A 20236-nucleotide genomic window follows, 5' to 3' on the forward strand; every position below is an offset into this window, starting at 1 on the left:
CATCCTGTCAGGAGCGGGTATGGGAAGGCTGTCTGACCTCCATCCTGTCAGGAGCGGGTATGGGAAGGCTGTCTGACCTCCATCCTGTCAGGGTTCCAAACTCAGTTTTTTGTTGTTGTTGTTGTTGTTTTTGTTTTGTTTTGTTTTGAAACGGAGTTTCACTCTTGTTGCCCAGGCTGGAGTGCAATAGCGTGATCTTGGCTCACCCCAACCTCCACCTCCTGGGTTCAAGAGATTCTCCTGCCTCAGCCTCCCAAGTAGCTGGGATTACAGGCACCTGCCACCACACCCGGCTAATTTTTTATTTTTTTTATTATTATTTTTTTTTTAGTAGAGACAGTGTTTCTCTATATTGGTCAGGCTGGTCTTGAACTCCCAACCTCAGGTGATCTGCCTGCCTCGGCCTCTCAAAGTGCTGGATTACAGGCGTGAACCACCGCGCCCGGCCAAACTTAGTTTTTAAGGCTTCTTTAGGATCCCTTTGGCCGAGAGGGAGTCTGTTCAGCCAGATGGAGGGCTTAGGATTTTCCTTTTCTTTGACTCCACCTCTTCTGCCCACACCCAGGTAGTCACCGGGTTCTGTGGGTTCCCCCTTGGGATTCCTTCCAGCCACTATTCCTCTACTGCAAGAATATCCCCTAGTGCCCCTTCCAGCCTCTACCCCTCCAGTGCACCAGTCAGTGCCCCTACCTTTATCTTTGGAACACTTTCCTGGTATGCATAAGCCCTTGTTTATTTTATTTTGTTTTATTTTTAATTTAATTTTATTTTATTTTTGAGACACAGTCTCACTCTTGTCGCCCAGCTGAAGTGCAGTGGCATGATCTCAGCTCACTGCAACATCTGCCTCCCAGGTTCAAGGTATTCTCCTGCCTTAGCCTCTCCAGTAGCTGGGACTACAGGTGCGTGCCACCACACCCGGCTAATTTTTGTATTTTTAGTAGAGACAGAGTTTCACCAGGTTGACCTGGCTGGTCTCAAACTCTTGACCTCACGTGATCCACCCGCCTTGGCCTCCCAAAGTGCTGGGATTAAAGGTGTGAGTCACTGTGCCCAGCCCTTGTTTAAAAGCATACAAACCACAAAGCACTTCCTTAGCTTCCTGTTAACTTCAGGATAAAATCTCAACTCTCACCTGACTGACAGATTCTCCTCAACGTGGCGCCACTCTTCATATCTTGTTTTCAGTGAACGTCACCACCTCGGTCTGCACTCACTTCCTGCTCAGCCCTAAAGAGGTCCAGTTCAGGAATTCTGCCCCTACCTGGAATGACCTCTAGAGCCTGCCCTTTTCACTCTAGCTCCCTCCAGCCCTGCCAGGAGACCCTCCTTGTCCACTCCAGCTCTCAGGGAAGGCTTCTTCTGAGCCCCAACAGCACTGGGCTGAGGTGGTCACACAGCTGCGTGGCAGAAAGGAGCAGTCTTCATTGTGTGGTCCCTGGACCAGCAGCACTAATACCTGGGAACTTGTTGGAAATGCTCCTTCCCGCCTGGGCGCAGTGGCTCACACCTGTAATCCCAGCATTTTGGGAGGCCTAGGCAGGTGGATCACTTGAGGTCAGGAGTTCGAGACCAGCCTGGCCAACATGGTGAAACCCTGTCTCTACTAAAATTACAAAAATTAGCTAGGCATGGTGGTAAGCAGCTGTAATCCCAGCAACTTGGGAGGCTGAGGCAGGAGAATTGCTAGAATCCAGGAGGCAGAGGTCGCAGTGAGCTGAGATCGCACCATTGCGCTCCAGCCTGGGAGACAAGAGCGAAACTCCGTCTCAAAAAAAGAAAAAGGAAAAGAAATGCCCCTTCCCAGGCCTCACCACAGACCTGCTGTATCAAGACTCTCTGGAGGCGAGGCCTAGCAATCTGTGTCTTTATCAGCCTTACAGGTGATCTTGGTGCCCACTCAAGTTTGAGAACCATCAGATAACAGCTAAAACTCCACTCTCCTTCATTCAGTGACAAAGTGAGACAGGGTATGGACGAGACTTGGCCCCTACCAGGACTCTACCAGACCTTGCATACCCCATCTGGTGCCATCCCCGCTGTCCAAGAGACCTTGAAGAAGCTAAGGTTAGCAGCATTCCACCATCATCTTACTCAAGGGAATTAACTCTATTGTCCGCATATGCACAAGTCCAGAAGAATCACCCATCTTCACCCACTGGCTCATTATAATACTAAAATTCCCACCCAGATGGGGCTTATCTGCCATTTGGGGGGTTTTGTTTTGTTTTATAAACTTTTAAGTTCAAGGGCACAAATGCAGGTCTGTTACATAGGTGAACTCGTGTCATGGGGCTGTGTTGCACAGATTATTTCATCACCCAGGTATTAAGCCTAGTACCCATTAGTTATTTTTCCTGATCCTGTCCCTCCTCCCTCCAATAGGCCCCAGTATGTGTTGTTCCCCTCTATGTGTCCATGTGTTCTCATCAGTTAGCTCCCACTTATAAGTGAGAACATGCAGTGTTTGGTTTTCTGTTCCTGTGTTAGTTTACTAAGGATAATGACCTCCAGCTCCATCCATGTCCCTGCAAAAGACATGATCTCGTTCTTTTTTATGGCTCCATATCTGCCATTTTTTGATCATGTAATACATGACCTAATACGTTCTTTCACTGTGCCTGTGCACCCTGTGCTCTACCCCACACACGTAACGACGTTCCCATACCTCATGCTTATTCATGCCATGTGACCTTTTTTTTTTGGAGACAGAGTCTGGCTCTGTCACCCAGGCTGGAGTGCAGTGATGCGATCTCAGCTCACTGCAACCTCCACCTCCCAGGTTCAAGCAATTCTCCTGCCTCAGCCTCCGGAGGGTCTGGGACTACAGGCATGTGCCACCACGCCCAGCTAAATTTTTGTATTTTAGTAGAGACAGGGTTTCACCGTGTTGCCCAGACTGGTCTCAAACTCCTAAGCTCAGGCAATCCGCCCACCTCAGCCTCCCAAAGTGCTGGGATTACAGATGTGAGTGACCACGTCCAGTCCACCCTTCTTAAAACACCAAAAAGACCTGTCCTGGGGGAGCCAGTTGGAGAATTCTGCTCGGGCGTTAACTCCCTTGTGTTCAAACATAAGCCCCTCACAAAGCCTTGTTTGGGAAATTTGCTTGGTCTTGTGTCAATTACCATTGCCTGGGAGCCTAAGCACTGTGGTCAGTAACCAAAGGCACCAGGAATTCAGCTAGGAATCACTGAAGGTCACTCCCTGCCTGATTCTCACTCCCTGAGAAAAGCCAATCATCTCGAAACACTGCCCTTAGCCTTTTTTGGAAGAAGGATCAAGTATGACATGGAAGCACAGGAAATGGCCAATGTCCAATGATTTTTGACCTACCTAAACGGTAATTTCCTTGGTACAACCTAATATTAATAGCTCCATTATCTGGCAAAAAGTTGTATAATAAAATTGGTTGTGTCTTAAGGATCTAAAAGGAGAAAGCTGCTCAGTCCCTGGTTGGTGATATCCAAGGAGGGCGGACCAGGGACCAGTCCAGACTGGGCATCAGCTGTACTGGTACCTCAGCTGTACTGGTGTGGAGACTACTGAGCAGAAAGAGATGCTACTGGGGTTGAGCTTCACCCTAGGAGGGTGGGATCATTCTCCCTCAAGAACCCAGGGACCTGTGCAGGGATGGTCATCAGGGAGGCAACTCCCAGACTCCGGGCGGTTGAACTATGCTGGGTTAAGTTACAACAGCGCCACCACGTGGCAACCGGAAAGCAAGGCAGTTGAACTGATGGGACCCCGCATTCTTCCTATTGAAGAACTTACCTGCTCTGGGGATGAGTAAACCCCATGTTCTACCATAATTCAGAGACAGGGAAGAGCCTCAAGGAGAAACAATGGACTTTCTACCTCTAAGGTAGATTACATCATGCTCCAAGCCTCAGTTTCCTCATATGTAGAGTGGAGATAATGCCTGGGCAGAGGGGCAATCTTTGGAAATATTCACATATGCATTCTCCCTATATTCTTCCCTTACTCCATGCCCAGCAGGTGGCCACTGCAGCGTTTTTCCAAGTAGAAAACAGAGAGTTGCAGGTGAATGGCTCTTCCCACCTTTTTAAAAAACTTACATCCTTTGAAGAGAAAATGTTGGTTGTTCAATGAGGCCAAGGGACAGATGGGTCAAGGCCAATGCACCTGAGAGTGGAGAGAAAGGGCCCTGAACAGTGGGGAACCTCTGAGAGTCCCTCTCTACTTCCAGACCATGTCCTCGGGTTCAGAGGGGAAATGAGCAGGGAGGTTGCTCAAGAAAGTGGCCATGGGGCTCCCAAAGCCTCATCAAAGACTTCCTCCTGCCTACGGTGGCGGAGAAGCAGCACAGTCCCTCAGCCGGAGGGGCAGTGTGGTCACTGGCATCACAGGGAAGGTTCTGGGGTTGGGGAGGGAATGGATGATGGCCTCAATGCACCAGGCTCTGGAGAGGGGAGTCCCAAGGATGGCTGCCCTGGGTGATATGGTTTGGCTGTGTCCCCACCCAAATCTCATCTTGAATTCCCAAGTGTTGCGGGAGGGACCTGGGGGGAGGTGATTGAATCATGGGGGCAGGTCTTTCCTGTGCTGTTCTTGTGATAGTGAGTGGGTCTCACGAGATCTGATGGTTTTAAAAACAGGAGTTTCCCTGCACAAGCTCTATTCTCTTTGCCCGCTGCCATCCACATAAGATGTGACTTACTCCTCCTTGCCTTCTGCCATGATTGGGAGGCTTCCCCAGCCATGTAGAACTGTGAGTTCTTCATTAAGCCTCTTTTCTTTGTAAATTGCCCAGTCTTGGGTATGTCTTTACCAGCAGTGTGAAAACAGACTAATACACTGGGCATACCCACCAGCCCAGCAGAGTAAGGACTCAGGATCAGAACTGAATAGGTTTTAAAAAAATGCAATGATCTATTGCACACACAGAGCATTTGGCATAGGGTCTGGCACCAATATGCGAAATGAACGATAAATACTCTTTATCCTTGTTGGTGACACCAAGGACGGGTAACTCACTGAAACTGCACACAGGAGCCCTGCTCATTCAGGAGCGATGGACTCACTGTCAGCCCTTGCAGAGTAGGAGGGCCTGTTCCTTCCTGATAGATGATTTCTGAGTTAGTACAGGGCCCTGCACTGTAGACACACACACATTTATGGAAGAGAATCATGTTTTCAATTGTGAACAGGAAGCTGCTTTTTTGAGTGTGCTCTTGGAAGGCACCTCGTTTTTTTTGGGGGGGCTTTTTTTTTTTTTGAGATGGAGTCTCACTCTGTCGCCCAGGCTGGAGTGCAATGGTGAGATCTCAGCTCACTGCAACCTCCCCCTCCCGAGTCAAGAGATTCTCCTGCCTCAGCCTCCTGGGTAGCTGGGACTACAGGCGCACGCCATCACACCTGGTTAATTTATGTATTTTCAGTAGAGACGGGGTTTCACCATGTTGGCCAGGGTGGTCTGGATCTCCTGACCTCGTGATCCACCCGCCTCAGCCTGCCAAAGTGCTGGGATTACAGGCACCTCTTTTATGCTCAATTTGCATGCCAATGAGAGGCAATTCTTCAAGGGAAAAATAATAATCGACTAAAGCCGGGGAACAAGCAAGAAAAGACATTTGAGCTGCTGCTACTCTTCAGTCCAGCTGTGACACAGGCCTCGAGCAATTCCCAGGCTTCTTAGGAGATCCCGGGACCTCACCAAGAGGGAAAGAGAAGAGCTGGGCCCTGGGCCTTAGCCAGAGTGGCTTCACTTGTGTGGGATTCCAGAAAAGACAAATCCATTCACTAGTTCCATAGTCATCCACAGCCAAGCTAGAGGTCTCAGTAGAATCAAAGACTGAAACCTTTGTCCTGTGACCCTGAGGAAAAGTTCATGGAAATGGAACAGCCACGGGGGTCTGGGGAGGTACAGGAGGCACCATTTTCAGCAGAGAATACAGACCAAAGGTGCTGTTCGAGGCATCATTCTGATTCCCTCAGCAAAAAACACTCTGCCCCATCTGATTGCCATTTCCCTAAAGAAATCCAAAGCTCCTGCCAAGATGCCCCAACTACTTCCTCTGGAAAGCCACATAGCCCAAGCCACCCAGAAAACGATGCCCCAGGCATGGAAATTCCTGCCACCAGGGGTTGCTCTTATTTACCCAAAGCAAAAAAAAAAAAAAAAAAAAAAAAAAAAAAAAAGTCACTTTGAGTCTCAAGGTTTTGCAAAGCTGTGAAGTAGCATGTGAGCCAAAGCTTCATCGTCTATGACAGGGGCCTGTCATTCAATTTGGCATTTTTGTTCCATAGAGTTCCTGTTCATTTGTTTCCCTTAGGGCCCGTCATGATAGACTCCTGGGAGCTGGGTTCCAATTGTTCAGGGTTTTTCTGACCAAATTCACAGCCTGTTTGTGAGTTGAACCCACAAGCAGTTATTAAGTGCCCCCAGCGTGCCTGGCCTGTGTCCATGCTGGACACCAGGTGCTCGAGTCTGCTGGACTACTGGTTGCATCCCCTAAAACTATGAGTGTGGGGCCAACAGGGGCAGAGGCCCAGGACAGAGCCCCGGCAGGGAGCCCTAGGGCCTGGCTGTGGCTCTTAACAAGAGTCAGTGACCAGCCCAGGCATGGTGGTTCACGCCTATAATCCAGCACTTTGGGAAGCTGAGGTGGGTGGATCACCTAAGGTCAGGAGTTAGAGACCAGCCTGGCCAATATGGTGAAATCCCGTCTCTACTAAAAATACAAGAAATGGCTGGGCATGATGGCGGACGCCTGTAATCCCAGCTACTCGAAAGGCTGAAGCAGGAGAATCACTTGAATCCAGGAGGCAGAGGTTGCAGTGAGCCGAGACCGTGCCACTGCACTCCAGCCTGGATGAGACTCCATCTCAAAAAAAAAGGCAGTGACCGATGGGCCACCACATCCCACTGCCACAGTTGGTTTCTGGGATTCATCCACTAGCCTCCCTGGGACGAAGGGCTTGGGTGGCTTTGGTAATTGTGTTCTCAGTCCTCTGTTTCATGGTCCAGTGCCCGCAACAGCCACCACACTGGGATACAGACTCCACTTAGCCACAGATTAGATACTGATAAAGCCCTGGGAACCCTTGATGTTTTCCATTTTAAGTTCTGACAATGAAGATACTCTGGAGTGTGGCTGGAATGGAAGTCCATAATTACTAATTTCATCTTTGGGCAGGAAATCAGGATGAACTTTTCAATCATGCAGGCCTAGCCAGTCACAGAGAGGTCTGTGAACCACTGCTTGGAATGTCTCACCACTGGGGACGATATCGTGGGTTTAAGCGTCCAGTTTCCAAAGCAAATGGGGCAAAGCTAATGCTGGAGCAGGCAATGAGCAGGGCAGGCCTTGGGCTGCATCAGTCCTCCAGAGCTGGCCTCCTACCTGGATGTGTCTCTGTGGTCAGGGCTTCCAGGCGTGTCCTGCTGCTTCCTTTTTATATTCTGACTATTCCCCGGTGGCTGTGTGGACCTTGGAGTCTGAGCTGATGAAGTCCTCTGAGCCAGGAGAAAGAGAAATTGGAAAGGAAATCAGATAGGAGTCTCTGAAAACAGAAAAACATTTATCAACAGAGCCGCCACCACAGCATTCAAGATAAGGTCGTTCACTTCCTCTGCCATCCAACGAAGCACCTACTATGTGTGGCACTGAGCTAGGCCTTGAGGATATATAGGGAGCAAAGCAAAGGTGGCTGCTGCTCTCATCCAGAGGGGAAGAAACAAAGTCAAACAAGCAGTAGCAGTTCCAACTGAATGCTTTAGTAGAAAACCAAAACTGGGGACACCTACCACACTTTGGGGTCACTAGATCCCTAGGAGACGTGGAGCCATTTAAACTAAGACTTGAAAGTGTCCAATTTGTTTGCGGCACTCCTGAGATGGAAACACACTTTCCTCCCTCCACACCAATGGCTTCACATACCAGAATTCAGCTGGAAACCTAGGGAAAAAAACTAACTGGAAGAAGAAAATGACGAACCCTTAGAAATCCGGACCCAACCACTTGGGATCCTAACCCCTCTGAGAGTTGGCCACCTTTTCTTTCACTCCAGGATAAGCTTGTCCACTGGTTAGTGGATTTGTTGTTGTTGCTTTTATAAACCATATTCCTACAGACTAGTTGATTTTTTAAAACCAGGATGCAAAAATATAAGGCTCAGTCAAAACTTTAAATCATAGGACAGAAATGAGATTTAAAAAAAAAAAAAAACCTCATTTAAATGATGCTATTTTCATGTAATATAAAAATCAGAAGAAGGGGAAGGGCTTCTGTAAGCCCCAAGTCATATTTCCCAAAGCAGTGACTGTCTTTCATTTTGTTTCCCCAGCCGTGACCCTGTGCCCCCAACCCAAACAACACGCACCCCTTGTTCTGGGATGAGGTCTGCCTTCTTTTAAGAACAGTTCCACCCATACCCTCCATCCCTGAGGTTCTCATGGAAAATGCCAGTCATAGTGCCCCATGTCCCTGCCCACTGGAGTGTACATGAGACTCAGGCCAAGCCAGGATCTTCTATGGGATTCCCTGAAGAACCAGGGCAGTTCTGGTGGGGGCGTTCTATAGAAGGTGAGTGCGGGAGTCACCTGCAGCCTAGTTTCCAGCTGTGGTGGAAGAAGCCGCCACAGCAAGAGACGGCAGAGCTTGAAGGCAGAGAAAAGTCGAGATGCCAGGCAGAGGGAGCAGCCCTGCTGGGGCCAAAGCCTCATTCTGCCCTAGCCATCTGGGGGCTCTATGATGAGGCCGCATGCATTGCCCTTTTCACCTTAGTGGGTACAAGCTGAATTTCTGTCACTAGCAACTAAGAGTGCATTCCCCAGTCCACCTCTCATCCAGATGAGCTGCACCAGATCAGCTTGGAGGAAAACAAAGTATTCCCTGGTCAAACACCTTTGACAAGTGCTACATAATATAGGCCTCTTTTAGAAATTCACAACGCACATTAACATAGTCAAGATTCTGAGTTCTACAGCAGAATAACTTACCGAATTTTAACTCAGAGTTCGCCAGAATTTCTTGACCACAGGACTCTTTGTTAATGTACCACAGTTTAACATCTTATAGAACTCGTGTTACGTGGAACACACATTTGAAGACAGCACAAGACCTCATTTCTTTCTAGCTTGCTTAAATCTAGCAGATAGTGCAAATCTGTAGGACAGACATTCCCTAGCCCATGGGCACCTTTGTGAAAATCAAAAGGTGGCACTCTTCTGGGCCAAATGCATGGCCTGGAAGCAGACAATGCCATTGTGTGAATTAGAAATAGCTTCCCGGGCCAGGCACGGTGGCTCAAGCCTGTAATCCCAGCACTTTGGGAGGCCGAGACGGGCGGATCACGAGGTCAGGAGATCGAGACCATCCTGGCTAACACGGTGAAACCCCGACTCTAATAAAAAAAATACAAAAATCTAGCCGGGCGAGGTGGCGGGCACCTGTAGTCCCAGTTACTCAGGAGGCTGAGGCAGGAGAATGGCGTGAACCCGGGAGGCGGAGCTTGCAGTGAGCTGAGATCCGGCCACAGCACTCCAGCCTGGGCGACAGAGCGAGACTCCGTCTCAAAAAAAAAAAAAAAAAAAAAAAAAAAAAAGAAACAGCTTCCCCAGCCAGGTGCGGTGGCTCATGCGTGCGATCCCAGCACTTTGGGAAGCAGAGGTGGGAAGACTACTTGAGCCCAGGAGTTCAAGACCAGCCTGGACAACATGGTGAAACCCATCTCTACAAAACAGAAACAGAAACAAACAGGGGAAAGGAAAAGAAAGGAAGAGGGACAGAGGGAGGAAAGGAGAGAGGGAAGGAGGGAAGGAAGGGAGGGAAGGAGGGATGGAGGGAGGGAGGGAGGAAGGAAGGGGAGGTGAAAAAAATAAGGCTCCCTTCCTCCCCTTACATTGCTCACGGTCTAGGGAGACTGACCCCAGTCCCATGGCTGCAGGGGTGTGAACACAGAGGGCACCCAAGGAGGATAGTAGGTATGGCTCCTGCCTGGAGGTGAAGCAGACAGCCCCCAAGGTCCCCCAGGAAGGGAGGGTTCCCACCCATCAAACTCTACCAACCTCTAGCCTATGGATTTTGTAAATTAATCTTGGCATTTCTACAGGATATGTGAAAGCAAATCATCTGCCTAGTCTGCACCTGGAGACTTCTTGAGACCGTCAGACTTGTTGGATGGGCTGTAGTCTTTGACCTTCAGACACCAGTCCGAAGTGCAAGCTAGCTTTGGCTAGGGTTCCCCTACCTGGTGCATTTCTCTGAGTGGCTGGCTATCTGTGTTCATCCCATTGTGTCCAAAGGTAAAACATAAAGATGCTTCATCTCTCAGGCACCCATACATTCTAGTGCTAACGTGAATACTACAATGCAAAAATGTTCCTTCATTTTAGCTGAAAGACAGAATGTGGGGGGAAATAAAACAACAGCAATAAATGTTCCTGTTACTGAGCACTTACTAAGGCCAGGCACTGGGCCAGTATCTTTCCATGAACTATGTCATTGAATTTGCACAACTGTCTTAAGAGAAAGATGGATATTTGTGTCCCTGTTTTAGAGCTGAGGCTTTGAGAGGTTTAGTAACTGGGCCAAGACCACACAGCAGTGGAATCTAGACATAACCGATTATCTCTGATCCCAGAACCAGGACAGGGCGTCTCCGCCTGATCCCTTCCATGGGGTGGTGTCGAAGGAGGCAGAGAGAGCTGGGGATGATTCCCCACACGAGAGGGGGCTGCTGACCCAGGGTTGGCTTGACCTCCTTGCTGGCTGAGCCATTCCCTTAATGAGTGCCCCTGCCCTGCCCCAGGGACCCCAGCCTCTTGATCTGTGCATCCAGGAAGACAATCATCCCCATAGGACAATGTCAAGACCATGGAAACTTTAAATCACCTTATAAGTTCACACTCTATAATCCTCATTTTCAGAGAAAGATTATTATTATTATTATTATTTTTTTTTTTTTTGAGACAGAGTCTCGCTCTGTTGCTCAGGCTGGAGTGCAGTGGCACCATCTCGGCTCACTGCAACCTCCACCTCCCGGGTTCAAGTGATTCTCCTGCCTCAGCCTCCCAAGTAGCTGGGACTACAGGCGCCCACCACCACACCCGGCTAATTTTTGTATTTTTAGTAGAGACGGGGTTTCACCATGTTGACCAGGCTGGTCTCAAACTCCTGACCTTGTGATCTGCCCGCCTCAGCCTCCCAAAGTGCTGGAATTACAGGTGCCACTGCACCCAGCCAAGACTCTTTATCTATAAATTATAAACCTTTAGATGCATGATTCTCACATTTTACTGTAATAACTCAAGATTAACAATACAGAGTGGGTGGCATTTTTAATCAGGGTCCTGCATTTTTGAAATTTTAACCCAATTCCTACTTGTCTGACTGCCATGCAAACCTCAGCTCCTAACACCTGAGGCCAGGCCCCCCTTTCAATCACCAGATGACCTACAGTAAAATATTCTGCAAATAATTTAACAGATAAATCTCGTGCCCAGTATTCCATGAGCAAAATTTCTTTAAAGTAATTCTGGAAAGAAGACGAATAATAGCCCAGACAGATGCAAACAACAGATGGCATAAGGAGACAGATCTTTGCTCCGAGTCCGGGGAAGAAAGGGACCACGGGCTGCATCTCCTCAGGCAGACGGACTATAACAAGGGCTTGGATTTGTCTTTGAAGAAGAAAAAAAAAAAGCAGGCCTCTCTCCCTTTTCAGCTCCACTTCTCTTTCTTTTTTTAAAAAAAATTATTTTATTATTTATTATTATTATTATTTTTTGAGGCGGAGTCTCACTCTGTCGCTCAGGCTGGAGTGCAATGGTGCGATCCTGGCTCACTGCAACCTCTGCCTCTCGGGTTCAAGTGATTCTCCTACCTCAGCTTCCTGAGTGGCTGGGATTACAGGCACGCACCACCACGCCCAGATACTTTTTTGTATTTTTAGTAGAGATGGGGTTTCGCCATATTGGCCAAGTTGGTCTCGATCTCCTGATGTTGTGATCCACCTGCCTCAGCCTCCCAAAGTGCTGGGATTACAGGCATGAGCCACGGCGCCCAGCCCACTTCTTTTTCTAATAGAAAGCTAACCTGCAAGTATGATACCAGTTCTCCCCAACAGAAACATATCTGGATGGAGTTAAAAGCGACAAAACTCTGTGTGAATGGCACATTGCACTTTTCAAAGCTCTTTGACATCCATCTGATTCTTACAAAATCCCCGTGAGCTATACTGGGCAGGTAAAATCATGTTTTCCATTTTCCAGATAAGAAACAGAGAGGCTTGCCTTCTGCCCTCTGCAGGTCTCCCACCTTGAAGTCCAATGCTCTTTCGACAAGAATACTGACACCCAATATTTACATAGCACTCTTTCTGCTACAACAACAGCAACCTAATTATTATGAACACTTTCTATGTGCCAAGTACTGCTCTTTTAAATGTTTTACATATTTAAACTCATTCAATCCTTAGAGCCTGATGTTACAGCTAAGAATACTGGGCACAGAGAGGTTAAGCCACTTGCCCAAGGTCACACAGCTTGGAAGTGGTGGAGCCAGGATTTGGACCAGGATGGTTTGCCTCCAGAGTCTGCGCTCTTGTCCCTGCCTTATGCTGCTTCGCCATACAGTGGAATTCATTGCTTTATGGTCACTGCCATTTTGCTGCCACGCTCCAAGGAACTATAGCAATTGAACATTTGAGAATAATGTGGTATAGGAGCCTAGATTTCATGCCCAGAATAGCACCTGGCACAGAAGAAGCAGTCCATAAATATTTGTTGAATGTATGAAAAATAGATTATTCTTATTTAGTCTGGTGGTCACGTCTGCAAATCGAAGGACATACCCTCAGCCCTGGGAGCTCTCTCTTTTGCCACATTTCCTAGTGTGTTTGAGTCCCCCTTCCTGTTCCCCATCTTAGAGACAGTCTTAAGCTCTACTGCTTACTGGATTCCAAAGGACCTGTGTGTCAGCAGGCGTCACTGCAAAACAGCATGCATTTCTAAAGTTACTCTTTACACTTCCAAATCACAGCCTGGAAAAACAATTGGCAAGCCTTACAGGACACGTGGACTTGCCCAGTTGCTTCTTCAAATCTTTCCTTTGCTGCCATTGCTTGAGTAAACAAACAGTCTTTCGTTGGCTCTGGAACACTCCAGAGCCTGGAGTCTATTTTAAAGCAATCTTTAAACATTTACAGCAATTTTCCAGTTCTAAAAAATATACTTTGTAAGGAGCTAAAGCATTTCGCCATCAAAAAAAAAAAAAAAAATTCCACTTACCTCTTAAATGTTCCATCACTCTAGACCACTGCCCACTGGTCATGCCAATAGAGTTAATTAAACCATGCTTAATTAACATGGTTAGATCATGACCACAGTGTCTGCCCAAGTCGCCCCCTCTTTGAACAAGCTCCTTGGGAGCAGCCTGACTGCAGGTGAATGCTGGGAAGTAGACCAAAGGTCATCCCCATGGCATTAGGAATCAGATTTCAGAAACAACTGCCAGACTGGCCAAATATGGAGGACGAACACATGCTCTGTGCTAGAGCCAGCCGGCTGCCCATCTTCCCTGTGAAGGGAAGGCAAATTCTCACACCAGTTCTGCTAGATCATCCCACATGTTTCTTCACCTCCAAGGGGGCACAAAAGATTGACGAATACAGGTTGCAGAGGACACCTCCACCTAACCTAGCAGGCACTCTGTCAGGCCAACGAGTGAAAGGCTGCCAGGGTGGAATTTCAGCGTTTCGCAAACAGAATGTTTTCTGATGTGATACATCATGATAGAGCAGAATAATTGAATAAGCTTCGAAGTCTGAGAGAGCTGGGTTTGAGTCCTCACCCTTCCTTTAACAGATGGAAAACAACAGAATAGAGTTTGATGGGTGTTTTGATGATTATTCCTCATGAATAGTAAGGGCTGAGTCTAGGTTCTGGGTAGACACTGATGACTAAAACAGGCATGGTGTAAAATGTTAACTTTAGGAGAAGCTGGGGAAGCATCTGTATGGGAGTTCTCCGTACAATCTTTGCAACTTTTCTGTAAATCTGAAAATATTCTAAAGTAAAAAGTTGGCCAGGCACGGTGGCTCATGCCTGTAATTGGATGAGGTCAGAAAACCCAAATCCATGTGCCCTTGGTCAGATCAGTTCCTCTCCCCAAGCCTCTCTCCAGCACTTTGGGAGGCTGAGGCGGGCAGATCACTTGAGGTCAGGAGTTCAAAACCAGCCTGGCCAACATGGCGAAACCTCGTCTCTACTAAAAGTACAAAAATTAGCCAGGCATGGTGGCGGGCACCTGTAATCCCAGCTACTCAGGAGGCTGAAACACAAGAATCACTTGAACCTGGGAGGTGGAAGTTGCAGTAAGCCAAGAATGCACACTGCACTTCAGTCTGGGCAACAGAAAAAGAAGAGAGAGAGGAGGGAGAGAAGTTTAATTATAAAAAGAGAGACATGGTTCCTACTACCCTCATGGAATTTTTCATTTAGTGAATAAATGAGTGATATTTAATAAACAATATCTGCCTTCCCTTCCTCAGAAGTATTTGGGTCACAAGTAGTGGCCATTACCCTAAAAGGACTCAGGAACCTCAAAGATATAAGAGGTGACATGTTCTGATGTCTTTAGTCTGTAGGGGGCAGACTAAAGGCTTCAAAACCATACCCAATATTGATGACCTGTATGTATTTAATATTTTAGAAACAATATGATTTAAAGAGAACTGGATGAGGTCAGAAAACCCAAATCTATGTGCCCTTGGTCAGATCAGTTCCTCTCTCCAAGCCTCTCTATCTCTCCGTCAACAAACGGGACCCCAATCTCTGCCCTTCTCTACCTCAGTGGGTGACAGGAATGCCTTGTAAACAACAACTGTACAAATAAAAGGGAGAGTCTCTTTATTCAAAGAGCTGGGCATGTCAGGATGGCCTATACCGTGCTGCGATGTTTACCTCATTATACCTACAGTGCAGACATAAACCTTACTTCCTTTGGCCCTCTAGAATCCCCGTATCCACTCATTTTCATGCTAGAGCAGCATGAGGTTTAGTTTAAGAATGAGCGGGCAGGAAGCTGTGTACAATTGTCCTGAAACCCAAGCTTTACTGCTTATTTAGCTGTAAGTCTTTGGGTTCTACACCTCCAGTACCATATCTGTAGAATGGGGGTCATAACTGCAGCGTTGTTCTGAAGGTTAAATAAAGGACAAGGCTAGACCATCATAGACATTGCACATGCTGGTTGTTATTGTATAAAGAAGAAACAGATTCAAAACTCATTCATGAAGAGCCCCAGTGGCTATCTCAGCTTAAAGCAAAAGCAGGTAATCAGAAGTTCAGGTTGGGCACAGTGGCTCAAGCATGTAATCCCAGCTCTTCACGAGGCTGAGGTGGGTGGATCACTTGAGGTCAGGAGTTCGAGACCAGCCTGGCCAACATGGTGAAACCCTATCTCTACTAAAAATACAAAAATTAGCTGGGTGTGGTGGCAGGGACCTGTAATCCCAGCTACTTGGGAGGCTGAGGCAGGACAATCGCTTGAACCCAGGAGGCAGAGATTGCAGTGAGCTGAGACTATGCCACTGAACTCCAGCCTGGGCGACAGAGTGAGACTCTGTCTCAAAAAGAAGAAAAAAAAAGAACAGCAGTTCAGTTCCCCAGCTCCTCCCCAAATTAACATTTTACACATTTATTCAGAAGATGCATCTGACCAAAACCTGGAGCCTTGCCATTTACACACTTGAGTAATTATGCCAGTGAAAACTCCAGGCTCGGGGAACACCACAGCAGGGGCTGTGGGAGCAGACAGGTGACAGTAAAGAAACTCTCTGCTGTCAAGGCCGGGTGCTGGGGCTCACACCTGTAATCCTAGCACTTTGGGAGGCCAAGGTGGGCGGATTGCCTGAACTCAGGAGTTTGAGACTGAGCTCAGGGCAACATGGTGAAACCCTGTCTCCACTAAAATACAAAAAATTAGCCAGGGGTGGTGGTATGTGCCTGTAATCCCAGCTACTCAGGAGGCTGAAACAGGAGAATTGCTTGAACCCAGGAGGCAGAGGTTGCAGTGAGCCAAGATCGCACCATTGCACTCCAGCCTGGGCGACAGAGCAGGACTCCATCTCATTACCAAAAAAAAAAAAAAAAGAAAGAAAGAAAGAAAGAAAGAAAGGAAACTCTCTGCTGTCATGAAGATTGAATTAATTCTTGCTGCTTAATTTGCTCTTTGCTCAACTTCTTTCACATTAAACACAGTTAAAGCAGCCCAGATGCCCACCTGCAGCCTGTGGAGTATCGGGAAATGCTGCCTGTCCTGCACTGGCTGATGCTGCTGTAATGCTGAGTTCCTTGAGTTCCTCAAGAGCTAAAGAAGGAACCTTCAAGTTAACCTTAGAGCACCAAGAATAGCTTTAAACAAGATGTGCACATGTATATGGCACTTTCCTCTGTCAAGCAAAGTAACAATAACCACACAGGGCCTGAGCAACAGACAACCTCAGCCTTTCTTGATGACCAGACCCTGGGGACGGCTCGCATACACAGATTCTCCTGTCCTCCCGGTCCTCTGTTCCTCAGATGTCCACAGTGCTGAGGTCTCCTTCAGGAGCAAACTTCACCCAGGCCATATCTTGTACACAGAGCAGGGACCCGACCGGGGGAGACCTGCCCACGCTGGGGGAGGCGTGCCCACGCTGGGGGAGGCGTGCCTGCTGAGCTGGCTCTAGGTCCTTCTGATGTCGCCTACTTCCTGCTCATCTGCAGCTCTGAGCTCAAACATCAGATCCCCAGGAGTGCCTTCCCTGACACCCAGGCTAGGTCTGGGGTCTGTGCACCTGTCTTCTTGCTTCATAGCATTGATCACAGTTTCTGGAGTTGAAAATTATGTTTTTTGGGACTTGCTACAGAAACACCCAGACAACAGAAGTATTAGAATGGAGTTACTGAATGATGATATGTTTTCAAGTCAGATCATTCTAATGATAGGATTAAATGTCTTTTCTTCCTCCCCACACGGTCAGAGCCATAGATGGGAATCATGACAGTCCCACGGCCAAGGGCAACTCCAGAAAGTGGTAATGCAGGGGTTAGGGCTGCCCTTCCCTTCTGAAATCCACATGTGTGGAGCTTGGAGCCCGGGTGTCCCCTGTAGGGCTCTCCAGAACTGAACAACTGTGAAGCCCACCTTCAGCATTTGGGGCTGTGGGCTGGCATGGCCCTTATTTCACCATAGAGCTTTCCACACAAGTCATGATGCATGAAACCCCCGGAAGGGCTGTCAAGTGGAGACAGCTCTCATCACAGCATCGCCACCACCTCTTTCCCGGAGAGGGACACACATAAGCCAGGACACTGACACTCTCAGGGACAGGTGATGCTCCTCTTGGCTGTTAGACATTCCCCCCAACTTCCCATTGGACCGTGTCCTCCCACTCCCCAAACGAGTCACCCTTTAGAGCTGTGGTTATACATATGGCTTTCTCTTCATTTCCAACCACCAGGTGGTGCAATATCTCACTTGTGCAAGTGTACTTTAGTAACGGAGGCTGCTTGGAGCCTCCTGAGAACAGCCTCCAAGAGGCCTAAGTGAGTCCATTCCCAAAGGAAGGAGCAAGAGTAACAACTAGGACTCAGCTTGCTGCAAAAGGCACCCACAAGGGGGCCGGGCTGAGGCTCCATGGCCCCAGCTCAGTAAGAGGAACCTCCGATTAGCGGATAGAACAGGTTTCAGGCTGAGTGTGGCAATTTTCCTCTGTCAGTGGCTTCTCTTCCCTCAGGAACAGAGAACAGAACCCAAACCTACCACTAAAATTCAGAGTTTCAATAGCATTTGTGCTGACAAAACAAGACATCACAGGATATGAAGGTAAGACTACAGTGATGTTATTAAAACGGACTTCTTGAATAAGATAAATCAGTTTGTAATTAATGCAACAATTAATTGTTGTCAAAAAGTATCAAAAGCAAATATTGTTGAAATAAACTGCCGGCTCACTGCCTAGAGGCTCCGAGGAGACATCCTGTTGTGCCTACCTCCCTGCCTCCCTCATCTTCCTGAAGGCCCAGTCCTCCCAGGCACTTGTTGTCCCCCAACACCACATCTCAGGCCGCCACAGACCCTGCTGCCTCATCTGACCTTGTCTCCACCCCCACCTTCCAATTCCCACACCTTTTTCTGCACTCAGATCAGCAGCCTGAACCCTTATATCCCAGGATCATCACAGAACAGACCCTTAACCTTCCCACCTTTCCCACGCCAGCTGTCCTCTGAGAACCTACCAGGTTCCGACCCTATCAAGGGGAGGCTGATTTTCCTTCCACAAGCCCAGAAGATCATGGCTTCAAAATAGAGTCAGGAGGTCGGGCACGGTGGCTCACACCTGTAATCCCAGTACTTTGGGAGGCCAAGGTGAGTGGATCACCTCAGGTCAGGAGTTCGAGACCAGCATGGCCAACATGGTGAAGCCCCATCTCTACTAAAAAATACAAAAATTAGCCAGGCGTGGTGGCACGTGCCTGTAATCCCAGTTACTCCAGAGGCTGAGGCAGGAGAATCACTTGAACCCAGGAGGCAGAGGTTGCAGCGAGCCAAGATTGCACCACTGCACTCCAGCCTGGCTGACATAGTGAGACTCTGTCTCAAAACAAAACAGAAAAAAAGCAAAAAACACAAAATAGAGTCAGGAACCTTGTGCACTCCCCCGTGTTCTTTCTAAGCCATTTCGCATCCCGCCACCTGCAAAACTCAATGTCCCTTAATGCTATGATGCTGTAACCGAGTACCCCATTTTTCTAAGAGAAAGAAAATTGTTTTAATTATTATTTCTTCTTCTTTTCTCTCTCCTTTTCTCATGTTCCTCACTTCCTACGTAGCTCTTTAGAAATGCAATTATAACCTTATAGCCTTGACCTTCCCTTCACCAGACACTCCCTACAGGACAAGCTTATCTGACTATGTGCTCACTTAGAAGCTCCAGAGCCAGAAAGCTCTCCCACCAGGAAATTGCCTCAAGAGACAGCTGTCAATTTCCAACCTCAAGTACGCCCACGACGGAACTCTCTCCCACCTGGAGAGCATCTCAAGACAATGACCACCTTAGAACCTAGTTTTGTGCCAGCTGGACCGCCTGGTGGATAAGGCACTGAAGTGAGCCCAGTGGTCCCCCACCTGCTCGCTCCCTGCCCGCCTGCTGTGCATGCAAAGTCCCCCCTTTAAAAGTCCCTGCTTTCTGCCCCAAAACCAAAGCAGTGCCCTCAAAAACAGAAGCCTGTACTTTTTCCCCTAAGCTAAGCTTTGGAATAAAAAGTCACTTTTTCATGTCAGCCCTCACTCTTGTTTTTTGGTTTGTGTGTTTATTTGTTTTGAGAGACAGGGTCTCACTCTGTCACCCAGGCTGGAGTGCAGAGGCGCCATCTTGGCTCACTGCAACCTCTGCCCCCTCTCCCCCAAGGGCTGAAGTGATCCTCCCACCTCAGCCTCCTGAATAGCTGGGACCACAGGTGCACACCACCACACCCTGCTAATTTTTTGTATTTTTAGCAAAGACAGGGGTCTCGCCATGTTGCACAGGCTAGTCTCAAACTCCTGTAGCTCTTGTTAATTGGACTCTACAAGTGGTGAGTGACTGAAGCTTTGGTTTGGTTACAACGCTACTGAGTGCACTCCTTTTACCCTCCGAGGTATCTCCTACAAAAACAAACAAGAAACCACAAAAACCTACAAAAAGCCTCACCTGGCAGCCTGGCCGCCCAGGCTTCTTGCTCTCTATTATCCCCGGACCTCAGCCCCATCCAGAATAATGAGCCAAACACAGATGAGGGGCTCAGCCCCTTGATTTTTGTGTACAAGAGAGTCAGGCACCGTGACTGTTGAACTGCAAAGAATAACCCAAGACCCTGAGCTTGAAGCAGAGGAGATTTACTCACACAGATGGGTATACATGAGGGACTGCAGCTCCCGCGAAGGCTCAGAGACCATCTCCCTGAACTAGCCACTGGGACTCAACAAAGCAAAAGCCAGAGAGGTTTGGAAGGAAATGTGGCTGGTTGGTTTTAACCAGTCCTTCGCTTGTCAGTTTCCAATTGGCCGGTTTGAGGAGCTCAGCCAGACTGAGTGCTGAGTCTCAAGTCTGCTGAACCCAGACGGAGCTGGGTACAAGTTCACCATCAGCTGCTCTGCTTCCTCCTTAGGGAGCCCTGACTGCTGGGGTCTCACCCCCACGGTGAGTGAGCACACAGGCTCAAATCCCAGTGAAATGCTCTTTT

At 48.2% G+C, this 20236-nt stretch overlaps 1 protein-coding gene across 1 annotated transcript in view; it reads right to left on the minus strand.

Moving 5' to 3' along the window:
* The window catches only part of LOC105554595 (transforming acidic coiled-coil-containing protein 2-like), a 94593-nt gene that overhangs the window by 28978 nt on the left and 45379 nt on the right, over nt 1–20236 (minus strand). Inside the window, exon 3 of the mRNA XM_012001140.1 lies at nt 7368–7480. Coding sequence (XP_011856530.1) covers nt 7368–7480 — 113 coding nt within the window. The remainder of the gene's footprint in view (nt 1–7367; nt 7481–20236) is intronic.

This window comes from Mandrillus leucophaeus, unplaced genomic scaffold, assembly GCF_000951045.1.
Source record: "Mandrillus leucophaeus isolate KB7577 unplaced genomic scaffold, Mleu.le_1.0 Scaffold65, whole genome shotgun sequence".
Taxonomy (NCBI): domain Eukaryota; kingdom Metazoa; phylum Chordata; class Mammalia; order Primates; family Cercopithecidae; genus Mandrillus; species Mandrillus leucophaeus.